At 43.7% G+C, this 12,948-nt stretch overlaps 1 protein-coding gene across 4 annotated transcripts in view; it reads right to left on the minus strand.

The window, feature by feature from the left end:
- Positions 1-249: 249 nt before the first annotated feature.
- The window catches only part of KCNQ4 (potassium voltage-gated channel subfamily Q member 4), a 153,681-nt gene continuing 140,982 nt past the window's right edge, over positions 250-12,948 (minus strand). For all 4 annotated transcript variants that reach the window (XM_066575048.1, XM_066575047.1, XM_066575046.1 and 1 more), the window contains 3 exons: positions 12,777-12,908; positions 11,143-11,287; positions 250-6,056 (listed from right to left, as the gene is read on the minus strand). In XM_066575048.1, the coding sequence (XP_066431145.1) occupies positions 5,838-6,056; positions 11,143-11,287; positions 12,777-12,908 (496 nt within the window). In that variant the 3' untranslated portion in view covers positions 250-5,837. The remainder of the gene's footprint in view (positions 6,057-11,142; positions 11,288-12,776; positions 12,909-12,948) is intronic.

The raw sequence follows: 12,948 nt of genomic DNA on the forward strand, positions 1-12,948 counted from the left end.
GGAAGACGTCCTGCAGGGTATTCTTACTGTAGATTACTGGCCGCTCTGTTATCAGGGGCCTCTCCAGCATGTCAAATACAGCAGTACTGGCTCTAGCCTGCAGATGGTGCCATTGTATAATAGCAAAAAGAGAAAACCCCCTAGGAAACCCTGCATCCAAAATTGGATTGCAAAGGGTTAAATAGTAAATAAGCTCCACTGTGTCAAAAAAAAAAGTTAAGAAAAACACAGAAACATCCAACTTTTTAAGTAAAATTTTAATGAAATAAATAAATTAGTGAGGTACATATTTGTTCTATTGCAAACGCATCTATTTCCAAGTCAAGTTTCAGTAGCTCAAAGCATTCTCCTAACAACGTTCTAACTACAGATAATCTTCCCCTTAGGAAAATGATTCCCCTCTTTCTGGTGATCTTACAGGGTGAGGAAGAAGCAGGTAAATTGTTCTTCCTAGGGAAGGCCTCTTACATTGGATGCAGATCCTAGGTCCATGCCTGTGCATGCATAGCATTCAAGAAGATAGTGCAGGATCCTATCATAATCCCGGCACCAGGATGCAAGGGACACCAACCAGAGAGGACACCTCCGATCAAGCAATACATCGATTAGTTAACAATCCCTTCACTACTAGGGAGATTTCATAACTAAACCTCATTAGGAAATCCTTGCCTTTCAGCTGGGACAAGAATTTTCCATTGAAAACAATATGATTATGGGAATCAGAACCACATATAAAACTTGGTATATTTCTGCACATTACGAACAATACACTTGCCATTTGGGACACTAACATCATACATGCACTAGGTGCCCTTCTGAAAGGTTATGCACAATATTGGAGCTACCTGCATTGCTTTCAGCTTCCAACAGGTGTCAGCAAAAATACTGTAAAATGCATCCTGGTATAGGATTTAGTCTCAGTACAAATGGATCATTTAAAATGTGCAGGGCTTTAATATACATAATAATGTCCTCACCGAAAGGATAGGCAACATACCATACAGCAGAGCTCCATACTGCTCCCTCTATACTACCCCTTTTGCAAAGTCTTGGTCTGTACCTTTTTGATTTTCACTAGTAGTGAAAAAGTAAAAGAATCTTAGTCACAATCCTCGTCCTGCACATAGTAAATACTCCTCAACGTGTTTAAAACCCCATGGCAAGATATATGCGGCATGGCCCAATGAAAAGCACAGATTTAGTTTTCCATTTTCTAAAGAATGCATTTGACTCATTCCAGGCTTCTTCTTTATAAGACCAGTAACGCCGATGACTACAATGTCAGACAACATGGGACTGTTGCTTATGGACGCGTTCAGGCAACTACTGGAAAGATCTTCAGCTTTACCTGCAGGTCAGCGGCTGATAATTCTAATGGAAGGATGACACATAACATGCTTCATCTGTACAGTTTCCTGCACTTTGGGGGAGTGTGAATTGTGATAGTTGGTTACTTTCTACTCCTGCTCAGTAAGGCTGCCTTCACATCTGCGTCGGGGATTCCATTTTCCTGCTCCGTTCAGGGAGCAGGGAAGGGAAATCCCCCGGCTGTACGGTCTGTCTTATGATGGAACCGAACAGCACCGAATGGCCCCGATTAACTATAATGGGTTCCATTCAGAGACTCTTCTGGTATTTTATACCAGATCTCAGACGGAACCTGAAACTGGAAGTTCCAACGTAGATGTGGAGGCAGCTAAAAAGCTGGAGACAAGTGGACCGAGGATAACTAGCTTATACACATCTCAAAGATTGATTGGCTATTGTAACGACTTATCTTCGCTCATAACATTTAAGATCATCCACCACCGATCCAGGGGCTTGCCAAATGTGAAGCTGTTTGATGTGCACGGCTGATGGTGAAGGAAACCGTTTCCTTTGAACAGCAATTAGTTAATTATACCAACAGTAGAACATAACGAGGAACCTGGTAAAATACTGACAAGAGGACATTCGTCTGCAGTGAGGTAGATAAGATTTCATGAACTATCAGACATTTACTGTACCTCTTACAATTACAATGTACCACAATCTCCTGTCTTCTCTTGGGCTACTGTAAATGGGGGGAAATTTGGTAAACTTTATGAACTACTAAAATAAAAGCAGTAGACGGTCACAAGGGAGACATTTTGGTCAGTTTTGCTGAAAGTAAAATTTACCCTTTTTTTGTGTAGTAAAGACTTTTGCAGTACACAGCCTCCGGCTGTCCCAATTTCAGTGAGACTGACCTAGTTTTGTTTCAGACCCCTTGGTATTCATTGCACGTTTCTGTAGTACTAGGCGAGAAGTACATGCACTCAGGGCCTATTACAGGAGAGGCAGAAGCTTGCTGTTACCAGCCTGCTAATACATCAGAATAGATGGCGGGTCTCCTTTTCTGACCTCATGTCTTGACTTTCACAGAGGAGTCCATGATGGCGAGGATAGGAAACGGGCTCATAATTGGTTAATGCAGCTTGGAATATTAGCTGACAGTGTGCTGTTTCCTTTTTGGAACTTGAGGAATTTGTTCTGATCAGAAATAGAAATTCCTGTGCTCCAGTTATGTATGATGAGATCCGATTAAATGTTTTTCAGGCTTTTTGCAGCAGCTTGCCTTCTTGGGGCAAAACGTGTTGGAAATGACTAGATAGCAAGCACGACTAGAGGTAATCATGTAAAAAACTTGAAGGGATGAAGCCACTACATGCTTAGGATGTGGGACATCATGCTTTGTGCTATGGGAAGAGGATGGAAGACAGAGCGATGCAGGGAAGCACAATGCTTTGCATATATTTAAATATTGCTTCTCCTAGAGAGATAGCTGTGCAAATAATATGACTCACTGATCGGGGCACATGCCCCGGTACATACATAGAATATATTACATTCTACCCTACACAATACCTGTGAATACAACTGCATCCAATCCAATCTCTCATACATACAACAGCTACAGTTCATGCATGTAAAACCAAATCTCAGAAATGGGTGTTTGTGTAAAGATACTTCCATCTACAGAGACAAGGCTAATGGGGAAACATTCATCCTGTTACTGCGCCCCAGATTTAGAAAGACTGGGTTCACACAAGAGCATACAGTGTGCTTGAAACAACACTTTATTTGGTGCGTTTTTTGGTTTAGTAGAAAAAAGTTTCTCCAAGAAGCAAAAAAGGTAACAATGTCCCTAAAAGTACTACATGGAGTGTCACTGACAACCGTGCCGTGGTTTACATGATGCAACTGGATGTTTCGGACCACATCTGATACATTTGGACATACAACACCTGTGCCATATTACATAGTTGACAGTTCTAGATTTTTTATTTTTCTGTACCTGGTTTTAATGCTTCACTGAGCCTGCGTAATTCATGGCCATAGTTCAAAAGAGATGTGAGATAGTAGCTATGGGGTTAGGGCTCATACCCACTGGCGATAGACTTGGCGAGAGTGAGTAAAAAAGGCATGATTATGAAACCAATTATTTTCAATGGTTTCATTCTTATTTACGATGTGTTCACTCCAGCCTCGCAGAACTAAGAAAAATCTGCGATAACTCCCATTGTATTCAATGGGGCTGGCAGCAGCAGCGCCTGTCCCATTGAAATCAATAAGAGAAGATTGCGAAGCAGCCTAGGAATCCCCCATAGAGGAGAGAGAGGGGGCGGAGCAATAGGGGATCTCTTACATATCTCCTCGTATTTGGAGAGACAGGAGCAGGGCTAGAGGGCTTTCCCAGGGCTAGAGGTTTCATTATCATGCATTTTCACTCACTCTTGCATCGCAGAAAAGTCTATCGCCAGTGAGTAAGGGCTGAGATGAGAGGGTTATATGGTTGCATTTGCCTGTAGTAAATGCTGCACATGTATGACTGTACTGTATTACAGGACAAATGCAATGGAGACCAGGTCATTTTATTGGGTCACGAGAATGGAATCTGCTAAAGTTTATAACCCCTTTAAATACATTCATAACCATGTATTAGATGGTGCTTCTATAGTATTGGGAAGAGTTTCTATTTAAGGCTTTGTTCAGATGAGAGTGGTTTACACGCTGTTACAACAGCATGTAAACCACGTTGCTGACATGCAGGAAATCTGCGGTGAACGAGCTGCTCCGTGTATTGGTTGCTATAGAAGCGTGGTTTACATGCTGCTGTAACAGCGTGTAAACCATGCTCGTTTAAATGAAGTCTCAGTATATTTTTTGTATAGAGGCAGATGAACATTTTCTTCTGACAAGTTTCAATGAGTGAAGTAACTTTGGACTCCAATCTACCTGGCAATATCCAGTGATGACTAAATTAGTCTCTCCCTGCTAGACCCTTAGAATAGCAATTAATGCCCCCACTTTCAGGGCTTGGTATTACAAGATACTGCAGCAAATAACAGAATTTGATATTGAGCAGTGTTGTTATTACATTAGATTGAACAAGAACCTTTTGTTACGCTGCTCTTTTGTGCTTTTGTAGCCTTTTTGCTGTGTAGGTTATTGCATAATCTGATTTCAACTTGAACTCTGAACAATCCTACTGATAAATGATAATTTTTAATTTTTTAGCATGAGTTTTGGTCACTTTAATAAATGTAATGAAAAAATAAAGCTGCAGTCTGTGCAGTTTCATTGCACTACCAAAATAGCCAATTGTCTAAGGATGCAATACACAGAGCATAGACCTACCAGTTACTAGGAGGGTAGAATTGATCAGTTGCTGTTGGTTTATAATCTGTTTTGCTTTACCTAAAATGGGACAGAAATAAAGTCTGTGAGTCTGTATTATATCATATGTTTGTCCCTGCCCAAAAGTCAAAACAAGAAATTTTCCATGATAGTACAATGCTATTTACAGAACGTCTCTGCCCACCGCTGGGACCAACAAAGCACCTTCCTGTCCGGAAGCTGAGGTCATGAGGATGAGCAACGCATGTACAAACAGCCACACATCATTACTGGGCATTACACTGGAAACTACATTTATAACGGGTTCATCTAATTTAAATAATATTGGTGCAAATGTATATTTACACAAACACCCCATTATTAAAAAAACTAAGAAATCCTATATTTTTACATAATAATAATCCATTCATCTCCGCAAACAATCCCACAATCGCACACCTCGGTAAAGACAAGTGTAGACACCCATTCAGTTCACACTAACAGTTCGCTTTTCATTTGTCTACTCCTCTTCCGCTCCAGCAGGTGGCAGAAACTGATAAGGAAGATACTCTTCTACCTCTGGAGATGAAGCTGGAATCACGGTAATCCATGCATAAATCAGTTTGTCCCAGTGTCTAGGCTGAGCAAAATACCAGAAGTACAAGCTGGAGTGTCATGTGCACCAGTGCACGTGCTGCCCCACACTCGGGAGATGAACGATTGACAGGAGCAGCATCTGCATATTAAGATCTTTGAGGCACTTTCTAGCGGCTGAGTGCTGTAAAACTGGCACTCGCCAACTTAGCAAGACATGGATGCAAGAAAGGACAATGCAGAAATCCTGTGGATTGCTAACAGTGGCCACAGTGCAGCTCGTTATTGTGACCTTTTAGAACTTGGTATCTCAGTTACTTCGCTAGACTCAAGAACTCATCTCTCCTAGCCATAGATCAGCACAGCGCAGAGAGAGTATGGCTTTACTAGTCCTTCTCACCTCTCTGCGACTACACTGGATTTCATGTCCAGAAGACTTGCATAATAATAATTTATGTTCATTATGTTGTAAGATGCAGAGAGTACTGGAGCCAATCCAGCCATGAAATGGTGTCTGTTCCAATAGCGGAGAACCCGTGACACTACCAATTATCAGTAGAGAAGCTGGAGGCACAAGGCAACTCTAGCCAAGTACTGAGAGGTCTTCATTCAATGTTGGTGCTGTCAGAACGGGAAATATTCAGTGTCTGTGCAGACACAGATATATCAACCTGATCCACAGGACTATGGTAGTCAGATGTCATATCATGGTCTATTAGTGGCAACTGCATGGAGGTCAATGTAGAGGAGCTGGTAGGACCCTTCTTTAGACATTGAGAATAAAAACCGAGGAGGACATCAAGTTTCTCTTCAATTGATTGAACCTGTAAAAGAAATAAACTAGGTTACTTTTGACAATTACAGCCTGAAAGAAGATCGGGATTAGTCTCCGATAAAAGGAGAACACGTTGGAATGTTATGATGTGTCACAATTGTCAGAGGATTGTCTATAATAATATAAAGGAAAACTAGATATATGAGAAAACATCTTTATAAATTACATCTTTGCCCGGTTAACTCTGCATTAAAGACACAAAACCTGCAAATCCTGAACTCTTATTTCTTCTTATGGCAAAAAATTTCTAGCTCAACTCAATGTGCCTGTTTATGAGCAGTCAGGGAATATAGATGTATCCCTTACAGGAACGCTTCAGGCAAAACAGATACACTGTCTAGTACAGAACCCAAGGGGTCAGTGCATAGCACAGGGCTTCTCTCTTTGGTGTGTTATGAATCCCTGTCATGCACTAGGCATACATAGTCTATGTTTTGTCTTGTGTGCTCCTTAAGGCTATGTGCAGACATAGCAGATTTTGCATAGTGAGCATTGGTGCGGATCCACAAAAATATCTGTATCAGCATTCATATGTAACACAGGAATTTAATGTAAATTTCAGGTCCTCATTGGAAGAGGTGAAAGGTGAACTGAAATCCACACCACATCGCTGTCTTAGGCCTCCCTTGCACAGACGGTTTTGTACAGCGTTTAGTGCTGCTTTTTCAGTGCAGCGCTAAACGCTGTATAACGCTCCAATTCATTTCAGTGGGGCTGTTCACACGAGCGTGAAAACACAGTGTCTTCAACACTGCACTTTGACAGCGATGCATGTTCTATCTTTGGCCATTTTCAGCTCTGCGTTGCCCATTCAAATGAATGGGAAGCAGTTTGTTTTAGCGCTGCCGAAAATGCAACACAACTTGGTACTGCATTTTTGGAAGCGCTAAATGCCCTAGCTACACTACCTGAGGGGGAAAAAAATCCATACTCACCTAGCAGATGCCGTCAGGGACCCCGCCAGTGTTCTCCGTAGTTTCAGGCTGGCTGCCGAGCATTTGTCTATTGCTAGTGACGGGGATTGAAATCCCTGCCTCCCTTGAATGACTGTGATTGGTGCATCCAGTGCTGGCTGTGATTGGCTGACACTCAGCTGACTCAGGCAATCGGAGCAATCTCTTGCTGGAGGCGGAGTCTTCAAACCCCATCACTAGCAAAAGATCCTCTGTTGGCTTGACAAGTGCCTGGTAGCTGGCCCAGAACAACAGAAAACACCGGCGAGCACCCCGACGGCACTTTCTAGGTAAGGACTGTTTTTTTTTCCAGCATCCCTGGCTGCGTGTTAAGCTGTGCCAGAAACAGCTGTTGAAACTGGGCTGAAACAGCAGTAAATGCAGTGTTGAAAAATGCTGCGTTTCTGCAAACGCCTGTGTGTGGGAGGCCTTAGGCCGCTGTCACATGCACCATGCCCTTATTGTGAATAGTGCAGCACCTTGAACACCGTGCTAACTGTGGTACAACACTGCCATTGATTTAAGTGGGGCCTCACAGACCAGCGCTCGAATGCAGCATTTTCACGCGTTTTAGTGCTTTTTAACGCACCTCATCACCCATCCCAATGATGGGGTGCATTAAAAAGCGCTGTCAAACACTGTGCAATGTGTTCAAAAACACCGCTTGAAATTGTGGTAAAATGCTGTGATTTCGAGTGGTGTTTTCTAAACGCATGTGTGAGCAGCCTTAAGGCTTTTACCCACTAGGGTTTTTTTTTTACACGCCGCGATATCGCTGCATTTTTTTTCAATGTGAATTTCTATATGTAAAATTGCATCGCACAAAATTCGCAAAAGCACAAACTTGTGATTTTTGTGCGATGCGATTTTAACATTAGAAAGTCCCATTGGAAAAAACACAGTGATATCGCAGCGTTAAAAAAACGCTGGTGGGTAGAAGCCCTCAGGGCAGCTTCACTTGGGTGTATGTGCAAAAATGCTCACTATTGCACAATTTTTTGCATTTTACTGTATTTTTTGTGCTGCCAGGGGCGTTCACATCGGCACAGGACAAACCTGCATCATGATTTAAAAGTCTGTGCAGCCTAACTATTCCCTTGTGTTTTCAAATTCCCTGTGTATCCAAGCCATAGTGTTCCAACTCCTCTGACCAATAGCTTGTATTAGGTGTATGGCGCTGGTGAGGCTGGACAGTGGAATTGCACATGGTGTAAAACTACATCAAATTGTTGTTAATGGGGTTTTCCCACTACCTAAAATTGCTTCACAAGCACTTTGCTCATCCCGGTTGCTGCTGACCAGGACATGTGACAGCTGCAGCCAATCACAACAGTGACCTCCTATGGTCATATATATAAAAAATACATAGTCATTCAGCTCAGCTCTCAGGACATCTACAATTACAAAACTGTGACCCAATTTGCATCTTACCAAAAACTTTCATATACACAGGCTAATCTGACAGCCTATACAAAAAAACATTAGTCATGTACTAGACGTCCCTACAAGAAGGTTCGGGAATTCAAGCCAGCCAGCTTTGTGAATAGAAAACAAGCTAGAAGTGGAGTGATAGAAAACATTCTTCCAGTTGCAAAGCTGAACACTATCAAGTACAAAGCCAATAGGCTAAAAGTAAGAGACCGTAAAACTGTAATGCTTTCAAGAGAGCATAGGGCATGTTGGGAGGCTCTTCTGAAGGGAATACTAATAATTAGTTAGTGTTACTTTCCATTAACATTACTTGTAATACTTGTGAAACAATGTATAACTTGTGTATAAACAGTATCTTCATATGCAAAAGTTATCATTTTCTTTCAGAACTGAAGGGAATGTTCTTATTGAAGTTATCATATGAAATAGTAAGCTATGACCAGGAGTTAGAACACATTATGTTCTGTAACAACTCATGCGGTTAGAACAGTGTTCTAACTCCAAGGGAAGTACTATGTTAACATTGGAAATAACTCTAAACAGTGTAAGCCAGTGTAATCTTTCATGTACACCGCCCATCTGATGCATTGGTTTACAAGTCATCAGTTGGGATGGGCGTATTCCCACAGTATAAAAGCTCCCACAGTATAAAAGTTCAGGAACTATCTTTCTGGCCAGAAAACACCGTCTGGCCCATAGACTATGGGAACCTATGGTAGCTGCCGGAGAAGGGAGGTGGGAGGAAGTTTAGGAGCATGTCTGCTAAACTCCCACCCCCTTCCCTCCTTCTCACCGCCACTTGCCGGCTTTTTGCAATAGGAGGGGGCTCCCATTTCTGGCAGCCGACAAGGGGCGGAGAGAGGGCGGGAGCTTAGCACCCTAGTGCCTGCCCTGCCCCCTCCCCTTGCCCAAAGTTGGCGAGGGGGCGGAAAGGGGGAGGCAGTTTAGAAGAGCTATCAAAAGATAGGACATAGGCATGTTATTTTAACAGCAAAATTTCTAATGCGCCAGAAGATAGGTCTTGTCCTATCTTTTGATGGCAAAACGCCGGTGACTCCATATACTCCTATGGGGGTCTAGAGGAGCTGGGGAGGGAATTTATCAGCAGGGAGAGCTGCTAAACGCTAAACAATGACATGTGCTCGTCACTGCCCACCTCCTTTCCCGCTGGCAAACGGAGGGGGAGGGAGTTGAGCAGTGGGGAGCGCTGCTAAACAATGACATGTGCCTCTAGTGAGGCATTTCACGTCATTTTACCTTGTTCTGGCAGCCGAGGGATCCTCAGGCTGTGGCGTCAGTGCACTGCAAGAATCATGAAAAATATCTGTTCACTTGATTTTAAGCTCTGATGGCCGTGTTTTTTTTAGTGCAGCTATCAGGGTGCTGAAATGACGTTTGTGTGAAGGAGTCCTTAAGCAGTGAAAAACAGCTTTACATTTAGGCCCCCCCTCACCCAGGCACTATTTACCTCGATTAGAGCGGCGGTTTCAGCTTCGCTCCAATCACGGTACAGCACTCCCATTGTTTTCAATGGGACCTTTCACACAGGTGCAGACAGCTGCTCGATCACGGCGAACGATCTATTTTTGGGTGTTTCAGCGCTTTTAAACGCTGTGCATCGCCCATTGAAATGTATGGGCAGAGTTTTCAGCACTGCTGAAAACGTAACACAACTTGGTACCGTCTTTTTGCCAGTGCAACACACCCTAAGCTACACTATGTAAAAAAAAAAACAATACTCACGTAGCAGGCGCCGTCCGGGTCCCTCCCGCTGCTCTCCGGTGTTCCTGAAGTTTTCTGTGCACTTTTCAGCGCCGATAGAGCATCTCTTGCTGGTAACGGGGATTGAAAATCCTGACTCCAGTAAGAGATTGCTCTGATTGGTTCTCGAGCACTGGCTCAGCCAATCAGAGCCCGCGCTTGATGAACCAATCACAGCCATTCAATTCAATGACCTGTGTGAAGGAGGCCTTAGAAAGGTTTGGGAGAATCCTTTTTTTCTGTGAACGAAGTCTTTCCTATGATACGCTGCTGTTGAATAGCTAACCAGTATTTACCAGTGCTCATACAATAAAACACTTCTACTACGCAGTGCAATAATCTCGCTTCTTCACCTGGAGCTGCAGCACGTACTGTAATTCATATAATGTTAAACACTCTCATCACACAAAATGTAGCTTTTACCAGCCGGTAATCTGAGCTACTTCGCTGCACTACATTTTAGTTTACAGAGAACAGTGCACATTACACAGCATGTAATCACAATGTTAGCTTTCAAACACAAACCTTCAGAACACATATCTGCGTCTAAGGTTAACCGTCCTCTGACAGAATTCTGGAAACCATAGAAGTCATTTACATTATAGCAATTCTATTACTGGCCTATATTATATGATTCAATATTAGGCATTTACGGCTATACACAGTTGTATTATAGTAATTTACTCCTGCTGATTGCAATGCGCTGTTTCCTGCGAGTAAACTAAAGGCTGCTTTCAGACTAGTGTTATAAGAGCGCACTTTTGTGCCTGTAGTATGAAAGAGTGTTCGGATCCAATCGTGGGTCTACTGACCTAAACATCCAGTATCACATAACCCTAGGATGCTGTGAGTTCGGATGACTAGGCCATTCATCTATAATACACTCATATTAAAATGTCCTTGTCCTGTATTTGTAGAGGTTCCCCTCACCTGTCTCTCTACCTTTACCACTCTCCCCATCATGCTCATCTCATCGGCTGCATCAGCTTCAGATCCAATAGTAGGTAGCTTCTCCCCTTTCTCCCTTGGCTTCTTTTCCATGGGAATAGGACCCCGACCTACAATTTGGTCCACACTGCAAAATATAAAATATAGTTATATAAGCCTGGTTTCACACAGGGAGTGTTTTGGAAAACACAACTGCAGTTTTTAATCGAGTTTTTTTGAAGCCAACGCCAGGAAAGATTTTTTAAGGACCTGCACCTAAAATTCCGCACCAAAGCAGATTAAGACTGCCTGTCCACGGCCGTGACGGAATATCGCTAGCGATATTCCTCCATGGGGGAGGAGGGGGAAAACTGACAGGTCTCCACGATGAGCCTATCTGATAGACAGGTGCACCGTGGAGAATTGCGGCAAATCGCAGCAAGTCACGATTTGAATCCCGCGAGCGGAGAATCACTATGATTCTCCGCTCGTGGACGTCGGGCTGCGCTTTCCACAGTTAAGTCTATGGGAAGCGTTCACTGTGGACGGATTATTGCCGCGGATAACGCAGTGACATATCACCCGTGGACAGGAGGCTTAGCTGCGTCTTTAAAGGGGTTCTGACATGAATAATTTTTTTATGCTTTAGCAGCCATTGTTCCCTGGTCTGCCTAATGGACCCAGGGAACCAATGGGTTAATGGCTGCTAAAGCATAAAAATCTTATACTTACCTGTTCTCCTGTTGTTGTTGACATCGGGGGGTCATCTCCCGGCAGCATATTAGCACTTTCTGCTTCGGTTAAGCAGCCTGACTAGAGCCCCCTGATTGGTGCACGCTGTGCAGTCACGTGGTGCTGAAGAGCCAATCAGGTGGCTCTAATCAGCAGCGCTGCTTAACCTAAGCAGAAAGTGCTAGTATGCCTCCCGGCAGGCAGTCTTCTTCCTCCAGCAGCCGCGCCGCTCCGGGATCGCGCGCATGCGCAGTGGAGAGGTGCCCTCTGACAGGAGTCAGGACGGGCTCTGTCTCCACTGCGCATGCGCAGCACTCCGGAGTTCAGCCAGGACGGACGGGCCGCCCACAGCAAGCACTGCTTGTGACGTGCTTGCTGTGGCGGTCCGTCCGTTGACCTCGGAAGTGCCTGACGGACGGACCAGAGCAGGAAGCGGTCTTTTTGACCGCTCCTGCTCTGCTTTAAAGGCACAGAAGAAGATGCCGGCTGGAGGGGACATGCCTGGCGATCGGGCCAGGCCAGGCAAGGTGAGTACAATTTTTTTTTTTCATGTCAGAACCCCTTTAAGTGTGGATTGTGGAAACATTACACTTGTGCAAAGGCATCCTTAACCTTCTCCTTACTGTTCATTCCACTTCTGGCTTATGCTAAACAAACTGCATCTCAAAGTGCAGTGGTGGTTTTCCCAAAAAACATTGTGTGACACCTGCCTTATGACTACTAATAACAATTTTATATATGGTGAACTGGGCCTATTGGTATTATAAAGGTGAGATATGCTGACTATAGCTATGCTACGGTTTATGATCTACAGTATGGAGCTCTCATGCAGCATGTAGTCCCAGGATGTTTTCACTCATTGCACAATGTACCCCAGAGCACCAATATTACAATGTACCACTGACCGGCATTGCAAACTCTTTATTCGCCCAAGCATGTCCAGATGACCAGCAGAGTACTGCTCAATGACATCCTTTACATCGTAGGGACGGAGAGTCTCCTTGAACTTCCTCTTTGCTACAAGGAACTTCAGGATCCTGCAAGAAGGAAGATACTTTCATTTGAAACAGAATACAT

The sequence above is a fragment of the Eleutherodactylus coqui genome, chromosome 1 (assembly GCF_035609145.1).
Source record: "Eleutherodactylus coqui strain aEleCoq1 chromosome 1, aEleCoq1.hap1, whole genome shotgun sequence".
Lineage (NCBI taxonomy): Eukaryota > Metazoa > Chordata > Amphibia > Anura > Eleutherodactylidae > Eleutherodactylus > Eleutherodactylus coqui.